Source organism: Gobius niger, assembly GCF_951799975.1.
Source record: "Gobius niger genome assembly, chromosome: 21".
NCBI lineage: Eukaryota > Metazoa > Chordata > Actinopteri > Gobiiformes > Gobiidae > Gobius > Gobius niger.
This window is the reverse complement of record NC_136872.1, coordinates 21,684,213-21,708,541: the sequence shown is the minus strand read 5'-3', so window position 1 is coordinate 21,708,541 and position 24,329 is coordinate 21,684,213. Positions and strand designations below refer to the sequence as shown.

General features: G+C 43.8%; 2 protein-coding genes across 2 annotated transcripts in view; one reads left to right on the top strand and one right to left on the bottom strand.

Moving 5' to 3' along the window:
- Positions 1-5,123: 5,123 nt before the first annotated feature.
- Positions 5,124-10,078, top strand: orc3 (origin recognition complex, subunit 3). The gene is made up of 3 exons (XM_079579900.1): positions 5,124-6,024; positions 7,468-8,085; positions 9,456-10,078. Exons 1-3 carry the CDS (start codon positions 5,146-5,148, stop codon positions 10,068-10,070), a joined length of 2,112 nt encoding a protein of 703 aa, XP_079436026.1. The 5' UTR covers positions 5,124-5,145; the 3' UTR covers positions 10,071-10,078.
- A 4,599-nt stretch (positions 10,079-14,677) lies between these two features.
- LOC306980641 (uncharacterized protein) overlaps positions 14,678-24,329 on the bottom strand; it is a 47,455-nt gene continuing 37,803 nt past the window's right edge. Inside the window, exons 7-14 of the mRNA XM_079580069.1 lie at positions 22,602-22,702; positions 21,707-21,777; positions 19,838-19,945; positions 19,698-19,768; positions 19,456-19,573; positions 19,179-19,343; positions 18,986-19,081; positions 14,678-17,479 (exon numbers count right to left, since the gene is read on the bottom strand). Coding sequence (XP_079436195.1) covers positions 14,717-17,479; positions 18,986-19,081; positions 19,179-19,343; positions 19,456-19,573; positions 19,698-19,768; positions 19,838-19,945; positions 21,707-21,777; positions 22,602-22,702 — 3,493 coding nt within the window. The 3' untranslated portion in view covers positions 14,678-14,716. The remainder of the gene's footprint in view (positions 17,480-18,985; positions 19,082-19,178; positions 19,344-19,455; positions 19,574-19,697; positions 19,769-19,837; positions 19,946-21,706; positions 21,778-22,601; positions 22,703-24,329) is intronic.

Below are 24,329 nucleotides of genomic sequence, written 5' to 3'. Positions count from 1 at the left end.
TCGGTTCCTGCGTATCGTCCGACTCTTGGCCCTGATTGGGTAACGCCCCGTTCGTCTCCGACTGACAGGACTCGTCTCCCGCCGCAGCTATAGTCGCTTCGTCGTCGTCATCCTCGTCCTCACCCTTCTCCCGCCGCAACCACGACGACAGGAAGGGGGAGGAGCTGAAGGAGGAGGAGGCGGAGTTCGGCGTGTTCCCACCGATGGCGTCGCGGCGGGACCTCAGCGCCTCGTCCCACTGGGTGTCCTCCTCCTCCTCCTCCGACACGCGGTCCGCAAAGTCACACTCCATCTTCACCTCAGCGAATTACAGGGTTCATTCAGACGAGAGGCCTCTACAAAGCAAGGAGAGAAAAGTACAATTACACAGGCATTTCATTCAGACGAGAGGCCTCTACAAAGCAAGGAGAGAAAAGTACAATTACACAGGCATTTCATTCAGACGAGAGGCCTCTACAAAGCAAGGAGAGAAAAGTACAATTACACAGGCATTTCATTCAGACAGGCCTCTACAAAACAAGGAGAGAAAAGTACAATTACACAGGCATTTCATTCAGACGAGAGGCCTCTACAAAACAAGGAGAGAGAAGTACAATTACTCAGGCATTTCATTCAGACGACACGACTACAAAACAAGGAGAGAAACAATTATGTACCAACTAATACAAAGTGTTGTATCTTGATTTCCCACAGCCAGAGGAGGGGGCGGAGCGAAGATATCTACTCAAGGAAGAGCAACGTAACTTAAACTGGTAGTGCACACGGCTAAGGTCCTGGGTTCGATTCCCACCTGGACGGGGCCTCTCAGTGTGGAGTTTGCACACAGTTCCCCTACCACTAAAAACATGTACAATAGGTCAGGATGATTGAGAGTGTGGGTGTGTTCATTAACCTGCACCGTCCCGACCAAATCTACCAATAAATAAAGAAGTAAAAAGTAGTGGCTCAATAAATTACTCACATGAGTCAGAAAGTACTTTTTAGTTTATGTGAGAACTGAGTAACTGTTTGTTCAGGCCGTAAAAGTCTGATTCAGGTTTCGCTGAGACATAAATTATGAGAAACAAAACATGGAATAATCTGAAAATCATAATTTTCACAATAAAGAAAATACCATAAAAATAACATTACGATCTGATACTGTCACGATACAGTAATTATTATAAATAATATTTACCTTAAAAAGTGTATAAAGTTATGTGTCCAAAGTTTACAAACCAAAAGCCATTTGACATTTAATGAAATGTTAAGACTGAAAAGTGCAATAACACAAAATGTTAAGATATAAAAACCTCCAAACACAAATATTGAAATAAATCTAAATCTGAATCTAAATCTGATACTGTATTAATCTCTGTAGAGAAATGAGTTCTGCATTTGACCCATCCTCAGTGCCGCATGGGGCGACCTGTAGGAGCAGTGAGCTCCAGCAGGGGCCGGAGCTCGGGGACCCGTCTCCATGATGTGGGGCCAGGCTGGTGGTCAGAAACACCTGGCTGGAGGATTAACCTATTGTACATGTTTTTTATAACCTACCACTAACCTACGCAGACACGGGGAGAACATGCAAACTCCACACAGAAAGTACTACAAAGTATCAAAAGTATTGCCATACGTTGCGATAACTTCAACTATAATCCACTTCTGTCACGCTCCGATACGTGCTGTGATGAAATAAGTATTTATGATTTGTAACATGTCTGCCTTAAAATGTGTTTAATGTATAAACCCAAAGCCATTTGACAGTTTTAGAAGAGTTAAGATCGAAATGTGCATCAACATAAACTGTAACAAAATGTTACTGGAAAACTAAGTTTAGGATAAAAATGCCTCCAAACACAAGTATTGAAAGTATTGTGATACTTGAAAAAGTATCGACACTTGGTATTGCAGCACAAAGTGTTGCGATACAAATCCGATCCGATATTTTATCCAAGCCTGACTAAAAGAATATAAAAATAAATCATTATGAAGAATTAAGATCATGAAACACAAAATACATCTGTGAAGTCAAAATGAGGACTTGTCACTGCAAGATTTACTCTCAGTGGCACAACTTACTTCATTTTGATAAGTAGAAGTAACAATACTGTACAAAAAAACTACTTACATAACTTCTGAAGGTTCCTGAAGTATTTATCCTACATGTACTTGAGTAAATGAAACTCGTAAAATAAGACTTAAAAAACACTAAATGGGCTATATGCACAGTGACCCCACGTGATTTCCGCCTGGACAGTCAGCCAGAGGCTGTCCTTCCTGTCTGTCATCTCTTCCCATTAAAAATTAGCAGGTCCCACAGAAATGAAGCAATAGCTTAAGATTTGGTAAAGGATGGCGAGTAAAAGTTCGGATGTGGCTGGAGCAGGTTAAAAAATATTACGTGAGACGCAACGACTTCACTGGAGGAAACCTCTGTGTTCATAACTGTGGATGTTTTTGTCTTGAAGCTAACGCGGCTAACACAAAATAAAAAATAAAACTAGCGCAAAGTTTAGAACGAGCCTGCGCAAAAAAGAATCGTCCTGTTAGTAGTTTAAATAATATTTACTTGTTTACATGTTATATTATAATTTTTCAACACTAGCCTTTAGCTCTAAGATAAAACCTCCTACCTTACGACAGCTGGCGTTTCCTTTGGGGCTGGATTCACAGCGAACATGATGTTTGTAATACGTTGCTGTGACTCCATCAGTAACTCGTTGTCCTTAACCAGATCCTGAGCTATCGCTATTTTTGTGTGGGAACCTGCTAATTGTGAACGTAAACGACCAGCGACAGGAAGTGCTGCGTCTGGCTGACTGTCCAGGAAGACGTCACGTGGGGAAACTGTGCATATAGCCTATCAGAACCAAAGCAAACCAAACTTTCTGTCTAACTTTTTTGTACCGTCATTTTGTCGATATTGACAGAGAAGTATTAAATAATTGATTAAATAAAGAGGAGACACATACACGTCAGAACCTTTATCCCACATGCGGCTCATAAACGACACTTTAGTCGCAGTTTCCCACAGTATCATCATCAGATCTTCTCACCTTTTCTCTTTCGCGGACTTTAAATTTTAAAACACATCGATCTCCTCCGTTTCTTTGTGACTGATCTGGATAAAGATGTTTCTCAGATAAAATCCGGCCCAAACCGTCTCAAAAAACAAAGAGAAGTTTCCAAAAACCGGCGGAGTTTAATCTTTTGTTGGACATTAAAAAAAAAACTTTCCAAAGTTTGTGTCGCACATGGAGCTGTGTTTGGTGCGCTTTGATGACGTCAGTCTGTGGTTGCCAGATCCGCGCATTTAACTGTTTAAACTTATGTTTGCTTGTACTTTTGTAAACATGTAATTTGTATGTAGGAATTGCATATGTGTATATGAAGCATTTATCTCACTATATCAAATAAATAAATAAATAAATATAAACAGGGTCAGAGTGAAGCCAGTGGACTAAAAAAAAAAATATATATTTTCTAAGAAGGCGTTCAACATAAGATGTGTCTTTATTGATCTCACAATGTAAAAATTCACTCGTTACACAAAAAATAAGCTCAAGAGGCTACAGAAAGTCAGCATTGGCAGTGCTAAGTTCACAGTGCAAGTGGTTGAAACAGGTCTGTTCATTCTCCACGTGAGAACTTTGTTCTTGTACTTTTTGCCGCAAGAACAAAGTTCTCACGTCGTGGAGCCTGAATACGCCTTAAAGTGACGCAGATACAGAGATTATTGCACGTAGTTTTGCATAGTGGTTGTTGCACACGTTACTTCACAGTCTTATTGTTCAGTCTGACAGTGATGGGGATGAAGGCCTTGGCGCTTCCTCTTGCACTGAGGGGGTCTCACTTCCACTGAAAGAGCTGCTCAGCTCCTCTCCAGTCCCGTGCAGTGGGTGGGAGGTGTTGTCCATGATGGAGGTGAACTTGGCTAATAACCTCCTGTCATTCACCTCCTCCACAGAGTCCAGGGGCCCGGAGCCCAGCACACGCAGCGTAGTGGAGAGCAGAGGCCACCACAGAGTCAGGTCTGCTCACTCAGAAGGACCTCAGTCTCCTCAGAAGGTGGAGGCGACTTTGGTCCTTCTTGTACAGGGCGTTGGTCCAGTTTATTGTTGAGGTGAACACCCAGGTTCTTGAAACTGTCCACCTCCTCAGTGTCCGGATGTTCAGCCGTGTGTGCGGTAGTGTCTTCCTCCTAAAGTCGATCACCATCTCCTTCGTCTTACCATGATCCCCGACTGGTTCTCCAGGCCGTTCCCCTCAGACACACACATGTTGTTGTTAATATAATTTCAAACAATCACCTCAGATTTCTATGGAGGGTTTCATTAGGACTTTAGATGGAACTTAATTATTTTTTAATACACCCACTAAACGTGCTCTTTAACCTCTTACCACCCGCCAAAACCAAATGCATTCTCTCCTCTTTGCCATTGTCCTCACTTTATATTTCCCTTATGTGTTTTTGTCACTTTTTTTATGGCACTTTTGTTACTTTTTTGCTGGATTATTGTCACTTTTTTGTTGCTGTTTTGTCACATTTTTGCTGATTTTTTTGTTTTGTTTTTTTTGCTGGATTTTTGTCCCTTTTTTGTTGCTGTTTTGTCACTTTTTTGCTGGATTTTTGTCACTTTTTTGCTGGATTTTTGTCTTTTTTTGCTGGATTTTTTGTCTTTTTTTGCTGGATTTTATCACTTTTTTGCTGGATTTTTGTCACTTTTTTTGCTGATTTTTTGTCTTTTTTTACTGGATTTTTGTCACTTTTTTGCTGGATTTTTGTCACTTTTTTGCTGGATTTTTGTCACTTTTTTGCTGGATTTTTGTCACTTTTTTGTTGCTGTTTTGTCACTTTTTTGCTGGATTTTTGTCATTTTTTTTGCTGGATTTTTGTCGCTTTTTTGCTGAATTTTTGAATGTTTTTGCTGGATTTTTGTCACTTTTTATCAATTTACATCCTCATTTTCTTTTCCTTTTTTGTCGCTATTTTCAAGAAGCTTTTAGATTTGGAGAATTTGGACACTTATCGTCTTCCTTTCCCCGCTTGCATTTCTCCCACGAGATCTGGCAACCCCGCGCGTCACTCTCAAACTTGGCGGGAGTCGCTCAGCTCAGCCTCTCCTCCTCAAAACAACAACTCCAAAACAACCCAAACCAGACATGTCGACCTCCTCCGTGTCCAGGGGCTGCTTCGTCTTCAAACCGAGCGCGAAAAGGCGGAAAACCGTGGGGAACGAGGATCACTTCAGGCGCGGCTGCGAGGACAAGCACGGCTGCGCGCTCCGGTACAGGCTCTGCCAGCAGCTCTGGGACCGGATCCTCCGCGACACCGAGTCCCTGCAGGACGAGCTCAACAAGAACATCCTGGACGGGCTTTTGGACTTCGCCAGGCGACGCTCCGGCGGTCGCGAACCCGGCGATTGGGACGCGCAAATGCGGGCCAGCGAGATCCCCACGGCCGCGCTCCTGCTGGGCGTCAACGTGCCGGACCACGACGTGACGCTTCAGAGTCTGTCCGAGCTCCTGCGACGCTCCGTGGGCCCGTACGTCGCCTCCCTGCAGGCCAAGGAGTGCGGATCGCTGAAGCATCTGGTGAAGCGAGTGCTGGAGCGGATCACGGGGGGCGTCGTGGAGGAGGAGGAGGAGGAGGAAGAAGCGGACGCGTCGCAGATCCAAACCGGCGCGCAGTGCTCGATCAGCAACCTGTGCCAGTGGTACAGGGGCAAAGTGAAGAAGTCCACCGGCCCGAACCCTCCCGTGGTCGTCATTTTGAAGGATCTGGAGGCGTTTAACCCGAAGGTCCTGCAGGAGTTCGTCCTCATCTGCAGCCGCTACGTGCAGGACCTGCCCCTGGTGTTTGTCTTCGGGATCGCCACGTCTCCCAGCACCATCCAGAACATGCTGCCGCACTCCGTGTCCTCTCTGCTGTGCATCGAGCTCTTCCACTCGCTCTCCTGCACGCAGCACCTCTCCACGGTCATCGACAGGTTCGTCCTCACCCCGAGCTTCCCCTTCAAGCTCAACGGGAAGGTCATGCAGGTAATCGTGGACTCAGACCTCAGTCATGTTCAGACATCAGGGGCCGTTTACCATCTGAAAAACATTGCTAAAATGAAAAGCATAGGGTCTAAACACGACTTGGAGAGACTAATTAATGCGTTTGTCTCCAGTCGGTTAGCTGTTACGACCATATTAGTCCAGTGCTCCGGTCTCTGCACTGGCTTCCTGTCGCTCAGAGAATACACTTTAAAATAGCTCTGCCTGTGTACAAGCCTCTCCATGGTCGGGCACCAACGTGTATATAGCTGACGTATTACAGCCGTTTGAACCACCTCAGGCCCTGTCGGGGTCTCCTGGTGGTTCCCAGAGTCAGGACTAAACACGGTGAGGCTGCGTTTCAGTTTCACGCAGAAAAGGTCTGGAACGGCCTCTGTGAGGACGTGAGACAGGCCTCAACTCTGAGGCTGAAAACATGGTTATTTACTGCTGCCTATTAGCCTGGCTAACCCCAGACTAAAATCACAAGTGATATTTAGTCTGGGGACGACCAATTCATTTTCTCGTTGGAGAGGTGTGGTTTACGAATGTCTATCACGTTGCACGATTGGCACGTTGCCACAGCCAATCGTATCATCGTATGGATGACGTATGACGCACCCACTGTAAACTTTTGAGCTAAACTATTTAGAACACGGTCTAAAGCTTGATCGAAAAATACCATTGCGTCTGCTGCTGTCATGTTTGATCCGTACATGAACGTTTGTTTTTTTAAATCCGTAGATAAACCACAAGCTTCCGTATATCGAATAGCGCGTCATCATCTTGCCGTCCCTCCTCATTCTGTGATTGGTTCCCAAATCCATGCGAAAATTTCGGCCATGGTCCCCAGGCGTTAGCCAGGTTAGCTGCCTTTGGCAATTGAGCGTATTTTAACTCATTTCAACATATATGTATATAAACAGTTGTGCCAATAAGTTTCCACACTCTGGTGGAATTTAAAACAATGGGTCCATTTCTCAAATAGTATGAATGAAAACACAACTTTTTTTTCACTCATGGTCAGTGATGTTGTGAAACCGTTTATTGTAAAAACAAAAATAAGATAATCCTTTATTGATCTCACAACAGAGAAAAAATAAATAAATCAAAAATCACCCTGTTGAAAAGTTCACACACCTCAGTGCACTTTTCATCATAGGGTATCATTTCAACAGGGTCATTTTGGTATTTTATTTTATTTTATGGTGATTTAAAATGAGTTCACACATCACACTGACCATGAGTGAATAAAGTCTTTGTGTTTTCATTCATATTCTTTGAGAAATGGCCAAAAAAAATTCACCAAGGTGAGTAAACGTATTATTATGTAATTGTATAGATTGATTTGTTGTTATTGCTTTTGTGTGGTTTGTGTTGCTGTGAATCATTGAGTTGTTTTATACATGAATCGTGCCATACAAATAACCGTGCCTTCCCATGCAGGTCCTGATCAGCATCTTCCTCTACCACGACTTCTCCGTGCGTAACTTCATGAAGGGCGTGCAGCTGGCGTTGCTGGAGCACTTCCACTCGCAGCCCCTGAGCGTGCTCTGCTGCGAGAAGGACGTGGCCCTGGACATCGTGGGGCATCTCCAAGCGAAGGACCTGGAGCGAATCAGAGCATTACCGTCGTTCAAGAGGCACGTGGAGGCGCGAAAGGAGGAGGAGCAGGCGGAGCTTTTGACCGACGACGCCTGCTTGAAGGAGGAGTGCAGAAAGCTGATCAGAAGCCTCCACGGATATCACGAAAACTACTTCCCGGTCCTGCGATGTCTGCACGCGCTGACCTCGTCTTTGCCTCGGTATCCGCTGGGGAAGCAGATCAGGGAGCTGCATCTGATTTGTCTGGAAAACACGGTGTGGGAGAGCGAGGATTACGGCACGGCCATGAAGCTGCTGAGGATGCTCTCCAAAGATGAGCTGGGGGCCGGGGTGCAGAGGTGCGTGGAGATACTGGAGCAGGAGACGAACAAAACGATGCGAAAGGCGCTGGAGGGACTTCAGGAGCTGATGTCTAAGATGAAGGGCTTGGATCTCTCGGATATGGAGCCGCCTGCTCAGGTAAAGATGGTCCAGGGTCGCACTGTTTACTTAAAAATAATGAACTCCTTTCAATTTGGCCTGTCACCAAAACAGCATTTGAAGTTTGATTTATTCAAATGTATAAAAGTGGGGGTAATCATCACAAATTACAGACCAATCTATTTACTTCCTCAACTATCCAAGATTTTGGAAAAACCTTTTGCTGCCCGCCCGGACAGCTTCGTAAAGGAACATAATTTACTCAGTGACTGCCAGTACGGGTTCAGAAACAATGGGTCAACTGCACAAGCTTTGACCCCTTAACTCCCACCTGAACCGAGCACATTTTCTCCAGTTTGGCTTTACCCCAGTCCAAAAGCTTCTGGAAAAAAGGGGAGAAAATAGCGACAAAACTGAGACGAAAACAATGATGAAGATGTGACAAAAAATTAACAAAAAAATGACAAAAATGTAACAAAAATTTACCAAAAAAATATGAAAAAGTGGCAAAAATGGCACAAAAATTGACGAAAAAATGATGAAAAATGTAGAAAAAAATGACGAAAAAATGATGAAAAAGTGGCAAAAATTTCACAAAAAAAATGATTAAAAAATGATGAACATGTGACAAAAAATGTACTATTTGACAAAAAAATTACAAAAATTAGTTGGAAAACCCCCCCAAAGAATAATGGGAAAAAAAATCTGATGACGTGAGGAAAAAGATCCATTTAGATGAGTTTTGTAGATCTTTCAAATGAGGCGTTAAAGCTGAACTGGAGAAAATGCTCTCGGTTCAGGCGGGAGTTAAGAGGTTAATCAATCTAAGCGAAGAAGTCACTAGAAAAGTCTGTAGAAAAAAAGGTGCTTTACTTTGGGCTACAATTGAAAGGTATAATAATTTTAACCATTTTGCATTTAAAATAACTTATATCTGAGCAGCATCAGCTCCGTGGTTGTATAAGCTACGCAGCGGCGGAGTGATCTGCTAGAAAATAGTCCCTCAAAATGCGATCATTCATGTGATGCAAGGTCAGACACAGACATTTATATGGTTAGTCTGGTGTTATAAGTGATTTGCCTCAGGTGCTCTGTGGAGCGGGTCAGACTGTTTTTAACGCAGGCGAGCTGATACCATAGACATGAACTAGCCTAGCACCACGAAACTCTTCAATTATAAGAACAGCATGAGTTGCAAAAAAAAATATCTCCAGAAATCAGCAACACTGGATAACTAAGAAATGAGGCCCTGTGTCAAAAATCCTGAAATATCCCTTTTAAGGAGGGAGATAAGAGTTAAGTAAAATGCTGATTTTGCACACTACAGAATATCGAAACAGCAGTTTGTAAATGTGCTATTGCTTCATAAATAAACCTTGACTTGACACTTTGTTCTTCTTCGTTCCCAGGAGCCTGAGGTCGGCCTCACGTCTCCCGTCCGAAACCTTGGTAAGAAAACCGACCTGTTCCAGCTCCAGAAGACGCTCCTGCAGATGAACGAGACGCGCCGCTCCAAACGCCTCAGCCCCTTCGAGATCCTACGAAACCAGACCGTGGACTTCATCGAGACCCTGGTCAAATCCCACCTGTCCCCGCCCGAAACCCAACCCTTACACGAAGCCCTGTACTACGGCTCCTCCGCCACCGTGAGGCGCCACCTGAACGCCACGCCGCGCACCTCCATCCAGGCGGCGCTCAGCAACCCCTACTTCTACCTGCAGAACGAACACCTGCGCGCGGAGGACGGCGGCGTCTCCAACCGGGCGCCGGACATCTGCGTCGCCTACAAGCTCCACCTCGAGTGCGGGCGGCTGATCAACCTCTTCGACTGGCTGGAGGCGTACTCCACCGTGGCGTCCGCGGGCGAGGGAGCCGACCCGGAGGCGGAGGACTTCGGGAGGGTGGACGAGGTCCGGCACGCCAGGTTCATCAGGGCGGTGTCGGAGCTGGAGTTCCTGGGGTTCGTGAAGTCGACGAAGCAGAAGACGGACCACGTGGCCAGGCTGACGTGGGGAGGCTGCTGAAAGAGTGTGGGCGGGGCACACTGTGTAGCATTTTAGATTGTACCGCACAAAACGTGATCCTAATGACCAGTTAGACTCAGGTAAAGCTATTTCTGCAGTGGGTAATCAAAGAATGGATCTCATATTTGGCTGCCTTTAGTCGACATCGCCATGGAGACGAGCTGGCGACGCCCCCTTCACATTAAAAGAAGAGCCAGATTATCAATTGCTACTCTCAGGGTCATTATTGGTGAACAGCTCCCCCTGGTGGCCGTGCATTATGCTCTTTGTGACTTCTTTAACCAATAAATATTCATACTTATGTAACATTGGGCCTAATTGATGATTCTCCAAGATATTTGTAATACCCCGATTCTTCACAGGGACGAGTTTAAAGGAACATTTCACAACTTGCAGGGTCATTGTCACAGAACTGCTGCAAAACTCGCCTGAGAGATCATGAAATTGATAAAAAAATATGCTTTGTAAATGTATTTGTATATTTTTAAAGTGTCTAATAAAATGAAAAGTAAATGTTTATTTTATTTGTGTGTTCTGTGTTCTGTATATAATGGAGGAAACCCAGATCTGTATTCTGCTCTAAGTTTTTAATAAACTCCAGTGTTAAAGATGGTTTCCTTACAGGAGGGGTAGGCAACGTCAGGCCCGGGGTCCAAATTTGGCCCTCCAGCATGAAACCTTTGGCCCCCAAGAGAATTTTGAAGAAACATTTATTCATAAATCGAGACCCAATACATGAAAAGGACTCTAAAATGTGGAAAATACTGTCCATATTTTCACATTTCCCAGCAAAACACCCCATTAGGTCATATATTATGTGCAAAACTTATATTTGTAGAAAAAAGCATGCTTTACTTTGGGCTACCCTGCATTAAAAGGGACTATATTTTAAAAAATGTAAAAAATATGTATTTTCCTCCCCCTACATGTTCCAGCCATGTCCTAATGTGTAGAATGGGCCCAGACCTATGAGCCACAACTGCTAGGAGGACTCAGGCATTTTATCTCTAAAATGGCCGCCATCAGAGTTTTTACAGATTACTCAAAAATACGTGAATGTGCCAAGGCAACACTTCAGGCATGTTTTTAATGAGGGAATGACATAATAACATGATGTAAAGCTTGAAAAAGTCCATTTTGCATAATACCCCCCCTTTAACTGCCACTTTAGGGTTTGGATTAGGGTTAACAATTATTTACATCCAAATCTCAAAGTGTATTGACTGGAGAGTTTACTGCCTATATGCCAGTGTGATACCTCATTTGAAAGCCAAGACCTTTTAGTTTCTAAATATATGTGTGAGATCTGTGTGAGTGAAGCACAATTTACGCTACATTTGCTGTTCTTAACCCTAATTATATCCTGATTAGGGCTAGCTAACCCTAACCCTAGCCCCCTGTCCCGGGGAAAACGGGAAACAGGTTAAACACACTTTCTTCTTAGCATTATATATTTCCCAAATCCACACATAGGACTGCTTTATACTTCCACTTCGATGGGATGACCTTTTGGGAAACACCAGAATGTAGTGAGTGTGTGGTCGGTGGTCGAAGGGGTGACGGTGCAGATAGACAAATCATAACGCCCAAGAAGTGACTTCCTGTTTCGATCCAGCACGCCAAAATAAAAGCACCATCTTATTCATTAGTTCAACTTTCTTTCTGCCAAACAAAACACTTGAAATGTGTGTATTTAAGTATATTCTTGTAATGTTTCAAGTACCTGCTGAATCAATGAGACGAGCCGTGTGCTTTTATTTTGGCGTGCTGGATCAAAACAGGAAGTTACATGTTTTCAGTGTTAGTGGAAAGTATGTGGAGGAAACATACGCAGACACGAGGACAACATGCAAACTCCACACAGTCAGTTTTACAACATTGTTACTTTATTAATTCATTTACAGATCATTAGTTGCATAAATACACATAAAATACACAAATAGCAGTACAATATCTGAACGACTTGGCACTAGATCGATTTGAGACGTTTCCCACATCTTTTCGTCTAAAACTTTCATAAAACTAACATGATTTTTTACACACAATCATTTTTTTTTAAACATTTATTACAATATAACTATGCATTTGTCAAACAATGGAAATACAAACGTTTCCCTGGACGGTAACAGGCAGAAAAGTAGAGTAAAAGATGCATATTCATCGATAAGGCAAAGAGGATTTAACAAAGACGTCTCCACAGTCAAATGTCTGTCCGAACACTTGAGACGAAAATCATGTAGTGGTTCTTTCGCCACTAGTTCAATTTATGTTAAAAAGGAAATTGGGGAAATCGTTTATAGACTTTTAACATGCAATTCTGTCCCTAAAACACGGATCAGGCCATGATTCTTAAGGAGAATATGAAATTATTACGAGGATTTAAAGAAGAGAAAAGAGCTTAAATTACTGTTTAAGTTTGTGCTTTCGATTCATGTTTATGACAAGTTTCTATGTTTGATTATAACTCAGGTAGATGGGAGAGCAGTTGTATTCATTCATAAAATAGTTTTACACCAGTTTATTGGCAGTTTTAAGGCAAGACAGTGCAGGTGAAAATTTGAAACTTCTTCTGTAGAATATTGACAAATGTGAGGAAAAAAATGCATTGCACATTATCTGGAATTTTATGTTTTCCTATAAAAATAAGGCTCTAATATAACTTAATAATAATAAAAACAGCTTTTTAGCAATAGTATATTATGAGTTATCACTTAATTTATCATGAACAACACTTCCTCCAGCTGCCAGCAGGAGGAGCCCCTGTTAAAATCAGTCTTTCGCCTGTATTCCAATGTCACTATTTAATTCTTACGGACATCATTTCAAATTATAAAAGGCAACATATCAACGCTGAGACACCAAAATAATGTTTTTAAGTCTATCCAATATGTTCACTTTAAATTATGTGAGACAGTGGATGTTTTAGTCTTATAGTCTTTGAAAATACATGGACATTATAGACTGTTTCTAGTCTCATTAAGTACTTGTATTTTAGTTTGATTCGTCTAATTTGAGTCGGCAAAAAGATGACTTTGACAAAAATTATGACAAAATTAATGCTGTCCTTTGGCACAGGCTGTAACATGATCAGGAGTGTGACAATATATCGATTTCACGCGATGTTTTGCGGGACGATACGATACTTTTTACTCCAATATCGATACTTTGGATGACGTCGTGCAAGAATTCAGTCAGGACAGCAGGGGGCAGCACTACAGTTTTAAGCACTCGGACCAAACACTGTCAAATAATGTTTTTTTTGTTTGTTTTTTTTAATCGTGATGTATCGTAGGTTATTTTTGCGCAATATATCGATTATCGCAGTATCGGCGTATCGTGAGATAATCGTTATCGTAAGCCATGTATCGTGTATCGAATCGTGAGGTACCCTGAGCCTCCAACCTGTAAACGTGATATGAAGAGGTAGAATTTCCATAGATTGTCGTGAAATCAAACTGTACCAATGGGTAAGGAGTTGGTGAAGAAGTCTGTGGAACGTTACTTTTTCCTATATTAATGTTTTAGAACTTAACCCCTTAACCCTCACCTGAACCGAGCACATTTTCTCCAGTTTTACCCAAATCTAAAAGCTTCTCGACTGGAGCTTACAGCCTAGAGTAATGCCTCAATTGAAAGCTAAGACCTACAAAACCCATCTAAGCTTCTTCTTTTGTTATCACATTTTGTCACATTTTCATTGCGTTTTTGATCAATCAGTTTTGATTAGTTTTTTGTCACGTTCTTATGTTTGTTTGTTTGTTTGTTAACTTTATTGTCCCCGTAGGGAAATTTGTTCTCTGCATTTAACCCATCCATCGATGCCGCTGGGGCGACCCGTAAGGAGCAGTGGTCGACGGCAGTGCCGCGCCCGGGGACCCATCTCCATGATGTGGAGCCAGGCTGATGGTCAGAATCACCTGGCTGGAGGATTCACCTATTGCACATGTTTTTAGTGGTAGGGGAAACCGGAGTACCCGGAGGAAACCTACGCAGACACGGGGTGAACATGCAAACTCCACACAGAAAGGCCCCGTCCTTGGTGGGAGTCGAACCCGGGACCTTCTAGCTGTGAAGCGGAGGCGCTAACCGCTGCGCTACCGTGTCGTGTTATGGCTTTATTGCCACATTTTTGTTGCGTTTTCATTGTTATTTTGTTGTGTTTTTGGCCACATTTTATCACTTTTTTTATTCTGTTTTTTGCAGTGTATTGGCCTTTTTTTTATTACTGTAATACAACTGTGATCAGCCACAAAAATGTGACCTAAACATGCAAAAAAATCAACAAAAACGGCGAAAACCTGACAATCATAACGAGGAAGAAGCTTACATGAGTTTTGTAGGTCTTAGCTTTCAAATGAGGCGTTATACTGTTGCTCTCCAGTCGAGAAGCTTTTAGATTTGGTCAAAGTCGAGTTCAGGCAGGTAAGAGGTTGGGCATTTCGACTGTTTTGACACTTTCTTCATAAAATTGCCACTCGACTGGTGTAAAACTATGATCACGATCCACCACCGGCTTTATCCCGTTAAAGAATCATTTTGAAAACATGCATAAATTTAGTGATGCTTTTCGTGCAACTTTTTCAGTAACTCTTTTTTTGTACCTTTTCAACAAAGTCTGAAAAAACCACCACCATTTCAAGCTTTCGTTATCTCCAGGTCGGCCTCGAGTCCTTCGTCGAAAGTCCGGATTTCTCCGAGAAGCTTCCGCTGTCGTTCCTCCTCCGAACACCGGGGGGAGTATCGTGCGACGCTTTGACGCTCGACGACCTTTTCACGCCTAAATCCGGACTTTTCGGGGAAGAGGGGATTCTGAACGACCCGGGACGAGACAAAGACGGCGATTTCGAAGATTTGGGCGATGCGTTTTGAGCGGAATTTGAATTATTGTTGGGCGAAAGTCTGGACGGGGAATTGGTTGAGCGAGGGACGGCTTTCGGGGACAACATTCTGGGTTGCGGATTGGTCGACTGGTCATTTGAAAGCAACGACCGAGAGGACACTTTGGGCGACTTCGTGGAATTTTCCAAGCACTGAGAATCCGTTAAGTTTGACAAAGCAGATATCGTCGCGTCTCGGGAGAAATCGAGGTTGTTATTTGTCGAGTTTAGCAACGTTCGGCTGGTCAAAGAGGAACTTGTGTAGCTCTGAGGTCCATCCAAATGATTGTTATTCAAATTTAGCGAGGAATTCGTCAAAAACTGCGATTTCGGATTGGCCAGGCTTGACGGGTAAGAAATAGTCGGCACGTTCAGAGAAGCTACAGCCGAGTTCTGGGACAGCTTCGTATAGTACGTCGATATCTTTCTTGGGGATTCGTCGTGAGAACTAGCCGAGGAGTTATCGCAAACGGAAAGCGCCAACTTCGCAGAATCGTTGAGGTTCGAGTCTCCATCTTTTGACATTTCAGAGAAAGAAGCGACACTTGAAACACTTATCGTTGGTTTTTGAACAGATTCCTTGAACAAAGTTGACATTTTTGGACTCGTCAACCCTTTCGCGATTCTCAAATTCGAAGACAGCTTGGGGGACAATATCTTCGGGGGCGTAACGTTCGCCGACAAATTCGCATCATTTTGCAAGGAAGCTGCTTGACTGTTTTCCAAATTCTGCCTATTTGTCGCGCTTTCGTTCGCCGATTTCTGAGACGTCTTGGGCGACAGTGTCTTGGGTAAAAGTCTCGGCGACGTGTTTGCAGAGTTGAGCGTCGAAGGCACATTTTTACTCGTCGAACTCTTTTCTAAACTCGTGTTCGTTCGTCTGAAAGAGCTGGACGCGGTGTTCCTCGCGAACCCTGGCGTCGATCGGTGAACCGGCGTCACCGGAGCGCTCGAAACCTCCCTCTCCACTTTCTGGTTTATCGATCTCAAAGTTGACCTACACATCTTCTCCTCCTGCTGGGATTTTCTACTCTCTTGCGCTCTTTTAGCCGCCGCCTTCTTGCTCGACTCTTGATCTTGGTTGTCCGCTTTGTTGAAGCTGGATCTCCTGGAAGAGGGGGCCGTGGATGGTCGCTCTAACCGACGGGAAGCGCTCCTTCCAGGCACAGACAGAGACGACATCCCCCTTTGGCTTCCCGGAAGTCTCTCCGACACTTTCGCCGAACTCGGCCGCGAAATGGGCACGACCCGGCGCATGTTGTGGCTTTCGGTCGTCGTCAACGTTCGAACTGACTTACTCCCAGGTGAGGCTTTGGAGCTCGGAGCCTTTTTTGATGAACTTTCCGTCTTGGCGTTGGTTGACAACTTTGCGTTTTGGTTCGTCTTCAAGTCTTGACACTTCTTTACGCTTTGCTTTTGTTCAATTACGTGTTTGTTCAACTCCTGACTTTGACTGTTCGGAGTCTCGACAGTTTCCGACACGTTATCGTCCGATTCTTGCGCAAGACCTTCATCGTTTTGCGAATCACCTCGACTTTCTCGCTCATCATCGGAAACTAACTCCACATTTTGATTGTCCGTCGAAACCCCTACTTCCTGACTTCCTCTGTCCTCGATTTCGAAAACTTTACTTTCAGTTTCTCTCGCCTGATCGCTACATCCTCCTTTCACAGTTTCATTCTCATTGGTCAACCTGCTTCTACGTTCGACCTCCATGTCTTTAGCTTCTGTTGCGATATCCACAAACCGCGTCAAAGGCTGGGGCTGGCTGCTTATAGGCACTGCGTTCCCATTGGCCGATTCCTGCTTCGAAGGCGCGTGATTGGTCAAATTTCCCGGCAAAACATTTTGATCGTCGCTCGTCGCATCGGCAACTTCGCAAACTCCGGTCACGCACCAGACTATGACCGTGTCGCCGATTTCTCTGTCCGTTTTGACCAAAGGTTCAACTTTTTCGCGAGATTTCTCCGGCTTTCCTTCGTCGAAGTCCGTCACCGTCACGTCATGTTGTGCTTTGCTTTTCGTCGGCGCGCTCACCTTCTCGAACGCTTTCAGTTCAGGAACCAAAGTCAGTTTTTCCACTTTCACCGACATGTTACCGGCGTTGAAGTTTGCTTTTTCCGTCGTTTCGCAGCTGAAATCGCTCTTAAGTTCGTCTTTCGAGCTTGTCCGGTCATTGCAAGCGCCTTTCCCGTCGTTATTGTTAAGATCAGAGGTAGGTTGTGCGGTCTCGCCTCGCCTTTCACAGTTCCTGAGGTAATTCGTGGCCACATTAAATGCGTTTTGTGGCGACGTTTGTTCATTTGCGACACGCAGACTCACAGAACTGTCCTTTTTCGACTCGGATGCCCTAACATCGCTTTCCGCCGAGTTCCTTGTGCGCCGGAAGCTGCCGGATCGCCGCAGCAGAGGCGAGCGCGGGTGGGACTTGGGCATGAGGAGCTCCATGAGCAAACCGGCCTCGTCGTTGCGGGACAGGGCCGAGCGCACGTCCAGCTCGCTGCTGCTGCGAAAACCGAACGCACCGCCGAACTGTAACAAGAGGAAGGGAGAGTTAGGGCACGAACATAAGAGTTTAGCACGAGTAATTCAGGATAAACAAACCCTGTTTAAAGCAAATTAAAATGGATAGGTTTCTACAAGAGTCGGCACCCTCTCACGTAGGTTTCCTCCGGGTGCCCATATCCCATATTTTTATACTAAAAACATATACAATAGGATCCTCTCGGGTCCTGGGACACCCCTGAAAAAGCGATTGTTAATCTGGGACAATCCCAGAGAAATAAAGATCCATCCATCCATCCATCCATCCACTTCCACTTCCACTTCCACTTCCACTTCCACTTCCACTTGTCCGTTGCCGGGTCGTGGGGGCAGCTGTTGGTGCTGCCCAAATCACATTGCACCAGCCCCTATGGCTCCTCCTGCAGGTGGTGGGTCCACAGAAGGACGGCCTTATGGTTCTAACCAGGCCTGTTGGTCTCTCATAAGGGGCTTCTGAACCGCTCCTAGGACCTGTTGGCCCTGGGAGACCGTACCAGGGGCACGAAGCCCCCGACAACAGAGCTCCAGGATCATTCAGGTGCTCAAACCCCTCCACCACATTAAGGTGGGGAGAAATAAAGATAAAAAATCCATTTAAAAATCCATTGTATGATCTGATCCAAATCCATTTATATCCATATTTTGTAGCTGCTTTCTCAGACATGGTTACAAAAGGCTTTAAATATGACAATTCACATTCACTCCATACATTGTTGTGGTGGTAAGTTACCTCAGTAGCCACAGCTGCCCTTTGGGACAGACCGACATAAGGGGCAGCTGCACACACCTCCACACGGACCTCCAACTACCACTATTCACTCACTCACATTCATCCTATGCCGATAGTAGACAGGCTGGAGGCCAAAACCGGCCTTTCATCATTGCCCTCTAGAAATGTGGAACTCCTCGTCTCCTGAGCTGAAACAGGACTTAGATCTGGGGGCTTTTAAAAATGAACTAAAGCGCGTTTTAAAAAGAGACCAAGTGTGTACTCATTTTCAGATGGCATCTAAATGCACTTCCTTTGTGTAATGTCACAATTAATGTTACTGTAAATGTATTTTCTGTGTGCATTCGAAAAGCCCGTCTAGGAACAGACATTGCAAATAATCCTTGGCTATGAATGTTGTTGTGAGATATATGTTAATTGTCCCTGTCAAAAAAATTAATTAATAAATGCATACATTAATGAAACACAATACAATACAATATAAAACAAATATATATATACTGTCTATTCCTTTAAAATGTCTAACCTTAACACCCATTAGGCCATACATGATGTACAACACTGACATTTGCAGAAAGTACTGCTGATGCTCTCCGACAAGAGAACTTTCCTACCCCTGTCAAAGTACATATATTTAGTGAAACCGGAGCACCAGGAGGAAACCTACGCAGACACTGGGAGAACATCAAAACTTAACATTTACAGACATTATTATTAAAAGTAAAAAGATAAATACAAGAATCATTGCAATAGAACCATCGGACCTGTTCTCCGGCGGCCCACGAGTGCCTCTTCTGCTCCTCCAGCTCCTGAAGTCGGCGTCTCCGAGCCACTTCCTTCCTCTCGCGCTCCGCATTGTCCTGAACCAAAACAAATAAATACAAACATGATCATTATGAAGTCATATATTACAGAGGAGCAGAAAGGACAGCAGAGATTTATCGTTTAGATTTGCACCTTGGCGGCGGCCGTGAACTTGAGGCAGAAGGAGGTGAAGATCCCGAAACAGTCGTCGAGTTTAAACGTGTCTTTGTCTTCACAGAAAAAGTCGAGCAGCTCCTCGGCCTCGGTCTTGAGCTGCTGCCGAGAGCCGCGCAGCGAGCACAGGGCCGACGTCGCGCTCTGACAGGATAAACAAGAACAAGTCATGAGCGAACTGTGGTTAGTGATACTCAAACTCTGTGACATCAGCTTCTGCCAGTGTAATGTGCTCTTTAGCTCCTTGTTCAGTCACCTGTAGAAAAGCGTCCAGTTGCTGCAGCAGTTCTGTGTCTCTCTGGACGTTCTCCTCGATGGATTGAGTCCGAGACACGAGTCGCTGCAGCTCCGAGTCCAGCGTCTCCAGCGAGATCCTAAAACACAAAGATAAGGCTTAGAAAACGACGATATAATCCTCACCTCAGTCCAACAGAGGGCACCACTGGACAGACTTTGATTTGAGTTTGTTATCAGGATTCTTCTCTCCCTGATCTTTACCTGGACGCAGCCTGAACATGGCCCAGTTTTAAAGGAAACTCCAGCAGCTTCTCGTCCTTTTTCTGCGCCTCCTGGAGAGAAACATCAACATTTAGACTCTTTACATTACAGGAATATAGTGAGTGTTCGAGCCGCCTCACCAGAGCGACGAAGTGCAGCAGGTTCATGCCCGGTTTGTTGGCTCGAGTTTCAGCCAGAGACGGGAGAGACGAGAGCTTGAAGGCCACGGCGTTTCCAGCGTAGCCTCCCTGGAAAAAACAGGATCATTTCATCATTTCAGCGACAAAATCTGAACAATGGATCGGGCCATGTTTACATTTATAGATTCATTTTGTTGATACATTAGGTACAAAGATTTTTTCAGAGGGGATTTTATTTTTGCCGTTTTTTAATTAAGGGGAGAAGGCCTTTTAGGCAAGCATATTATATTATATATTAATTTGTTTTTATTTTCAGATTTTGGGTAAATTTGGTCTTTTAACATATGAATTTTAAACTGGAAGTAATATAATGCCTAATACGTAGTACGACAATCTCCACGTCAGTCGCTCCTGTAGACTTCAGATTTTCCAGTCTTGGACTTATGCGATATGTTTCAGGTTTGTACAGAAGGATTTTTCAATATTTCATCCCTAGCCTGATTTAATGAGTTTAGAATTTCAAAAAACATGGTGAAAATGTGTCTTTTACAGATAATTGGTTTGTTCTCATTTTTATATACCGTATTTTTATTTGTTGTATTTGTCATTGTCATGGCAACTGTTGTTGTTGTCGTATGTTGTATGTCTGATCGTATGTTTGATGTTGCACAAATAAATATAAAAATAAAATAAAATCTATACATCTATATATATATTTTTACATTATCTCCATCTCCTCGGAAAAAGTCTTTATGTTACAAAATAAAACTATAAATTTAAACATGGCTCGATCCATTATTCAGATTTTGTCGACAAAAATCTGGGAAATTTTGGACATTTTTAGGCACATTTATGTCAGTACAGCAAAAGTTTCAAATTGATATCTCTAAATTTAAAAACTTTCCCTTAAGTGGAAAACATCTGTAAAGATTGAGAATTTGCCTTGTTTTCTGTGGGTCAAAGCTCAATAAATCAGGAAGGGGGAATAAGATAATCAAAAAATCCCTCTGACAAAAACTTTAAAATATTGCTAAGTCCAAGACTGGAAGGTTTGGAGTCTGTCGGAGAAGGTAAAGTGGAGATATTGTTGCAAGAGAGTAAATAAAACAGGCCCTAAAATGTATAATCGTGGCAAACCGTGGGGAAAACCTCAGAAAAAAAGCTTCACAAAGGGTGAGTTTTGTCTTTTTTAACTGACTGACATTAAAACTAAGATGTTAAAGCAGAAGTAAGTAACTCTTGCCACTAGAGTTACTAAGCACAACTGCAGGTGTCGTAGCATGTTTTTACTCATTAATTGTCCATGAGAGTAAATACTACGCTGAAAGAAAAGACAAAGGGACAGAGGGATATTGTGCATCCAATTATACAATGGAAATAATTTTTTTCACTCAAGCCTGGCTGTAAATACTGTTTAAAGTGATGCTAGCCCACAGTTAGCTTTGTTAGCTTCTTCTTCGTGATTCTATTAGTGTGTATTGCTTTCTCCGCACCGGGGGCAGTCAAGTTACAAACATGGTTTTCTGGCCAGAGACACCAGGGGGAGATGAAAGACCCTACAATCATCCCCTAAACACTTGTATTACCCCCCACAGGGACTACGAAAAGGATTTATTAAAGGTAAACACGTTACTTAGTTCTGCTTTAAACGAAAGGACTCTGCAGTCGTCTTATGTCTGCAGTATTTGGTGAAAATGCAATAACGCATAAATGTAAATCGGGCTTCCCCTGCGCCCCCGCCGTCCGCATTAGCGTCGGCACATTACGTTTTCAGCGGCTGCTCCACAGTGATGTAGAGTCGTAACGGCCTGCGGTCACGTGACGCTGCGATCGCTTTAGTGGGAACGTCTGGGTTTGTGTGGGACTCACCGCGTTGAGGATGTTCCCCGCCTGAAGCACCAGATGGAGAACAGCGTGGAGCTCCTCGCAGCCCATCAACTCTGAGCAGGAGGAGAGAGGAGAGAGGGATGAGGACAAACACACTCCCTGGAAACACTGTTACCAGAGTGAGGACTAATCCAGGACTTAAGGACTGCACAGTGTAGAAATTGATTCCACAGCAGGTCTAAAGGGGAACTAAACCAGAAGAAAGTCTATGCCAGGACTAAATTCAGACTAATCAAGTCACAAATGAGTCTGTGTTAATGTTTTATCTCATTCTTGTATTAAAATTGAAGCTTCTACTGTCGAGTAGAAGTGAAAAAACTGGCACACTTTCCCTTTAGTAGGGGTGGCACTGTATATATGGGTGATTTCTGTTATGGAAATGGTGTTTATTTGTGTTTAACCTTGTGTTTGTTTTTCACTAATAATATACCTCTCTCACCCCAGCTCGAGGCCACACCACTACAGTTCCAATTTAACAACCATGTTTAGTATTTGTGTTTAATTGTAAATAAACTCCCTTAGGGCTGTTGGACCCACACCGACTGTCTGGCTTTGTTATTGAAGCCTACCTGTAGTTTAAAACACCTTCCTAGTGCTACATTTATATAACATTGGTGGGTGCCGTCTTTTTTCTTGTGTATTTTGAGGTCTCCTGGTCAAAGCCAATAATCCCCTTTTGCTCTGGTTTGTAGCGTCATGTTGTGATAAAACACATGAACAGGATGAATGTTTTAACGATGCGTCAGAGGTTAAAATGTGTCAGAGCTGCTTCAGATGATCACAGGTCTATAAATACAGCAGCGAGAGCGTCACTGACGAGGTGTGACGCGAGGCCCCGCCCTGTGCAGGAGCCCGACCTCATTTGCATAACGAGTACCTCTGACGGCCGCACGCAGAGTCCGGACGTCGTGTTTCATGGACTCGCACTCGGCGGGAAACTCCTCCTTCAGCAGCATCGACTCGATACGCACCACGTAACTAAAACAAAGGGAGAGAGCGCTGTTAAAACAGGAGTAAGACAAAAGGGAATGAAACGGCTCCAGAAGAGGATTCACAAACATCTCATCATACAGGGGAACGGGAGAAACTCTAATATTAAGAAAAACAAAATTCAACACAACACCCAAACTTTGACAAAGAACACGTTATTTTTGCATTATTTCCCATTATTATACGGCTCTTCACAGCGTAAGTAGCTCCATTGATTTGAATGGGATTTTCCAACGTTCTACCGGTCATTATTTTCTGATAAAGGACCTCTGAAAAAAATAATGACGCTGCCAATGGCAACGGAGTTCGTGCTTTCATATCACTCCACGCGTACGTAGTAGCGACACTATCTGTCCCCGTCACTGCGAGAGAAGTCGGGGGAATTGCTCGTGAAGTTAGCGTGAGTCTGACTTTCAACTTACCCATAGATTCACCACCATTCCTCCAACTGCGCCTTCAACTAGCTAGGCTAGCTGCTAGCCTTGCTGCTTCTAGCCTAGCCAAACATTGCCAATCAATGTGCAAACATTTGGAAACTATTTGCCGCAGAAGTCATTAAATAAAACTTTCGACCTTCATAAAAGTGTATGAAGTTTATGTTGTGTGTGTTCAGTTGGCAAATGGCCGTATAATAAGCGGGATAATGTATAGAATGCTTGTTATTATCGGGAAAATAAGCACCGACAGGGCGAACCGGTCTTGTTTTGTCCTGAAGGTGAAACAAAATGTGGATTTCATGCTGAAGTTTTAATCCAAATGAAGGCTCTTTGATGACATTTAAGGCACTTGCTACACCACGCTCTGAAACAGGGACAAACCCAGGAGGCGGCTTCAGAGGATCAGAGGAGACAGAGGGCAGCCAGGCTTCTTCCGGGTGCTACAGTTTCCCCGACCTCCAGGGTCATGCGGGTCAGGTTGACACACAGTGGCAGCGCGGCTCAGCCACAGCGGCTCAGGACTAACACCTGAACACTATTTCGTTGTACGCTTGTACAATGACAATAAAGCACTGACTTAGTTTCACTAATCCTCATTGAATATGGACATGCCGCACGTCATTTTGCACAGAACCACCGCAATTGTATATTTGATCGCCGTGCAAAATGCCGTGGCTAGCAACAGCATGCTAATGCTAACGGCAACATGATAATGCTAACGGCAACTAATCAAAGCTGGGACAGAAACTATTGAACTATTGAATCACCTAAAGTAATAAAATAAAATCCTGTAAAATGTTTTTACAGGATTAAAGACCATTGGACAAAAATATAGGTCAGAAAAGGACAGCATATCGACATCGGCCAATAACAATCCCCCAAAATTGCCATCGGCCTTAGAAAAACCCATATCCGTCGACCTCTGGTTAATATCACTTTTGTTGGTCTCAGCTTTCAAATGAGGCATTACCCTCTTACTCTCCTGTTTAGATTTGGGTAAAGCCGAACTGGAGAAAATGCACTCGGTTCATGCGGGGGTCAGAGGTTAATGGGGGTCGGCCAAGAAAGTAACAAATTCCACATGAACAAGACGAGATTTTGACATCCTTTGAAATAATAAAAAAGATTAAATATATTCTTTTTTTTCTGCTTTCACTTCTGTTATTAAACTTAACCTG

Excerpts from the sequence above, each read along its gene's own strand:
- orc3 (XM_079579900.1), top strand. The coding sequence starts at position 5,146 with ATGTCGACCTCCTCCGTGTCCAGGGGCTGCTTCGTCTTCAAACCGAGC. Across the intron at positions 6,025-7,467 it reads TCAACGGGAAGGTCATGCAG|GTCCTGATCAGCATCTTCCT; the intron begins GTAATCGTGGAC and ends CTTCCCATGCAG. Across the intron at positions 8,086-9,455 it reads ATATGGAGCCGCCTGCTCAG|GAGCCTGAGGTCGGCCTCAC; the intron begins GTAAAGATGGTC and ends CTTCGTTCCCAG.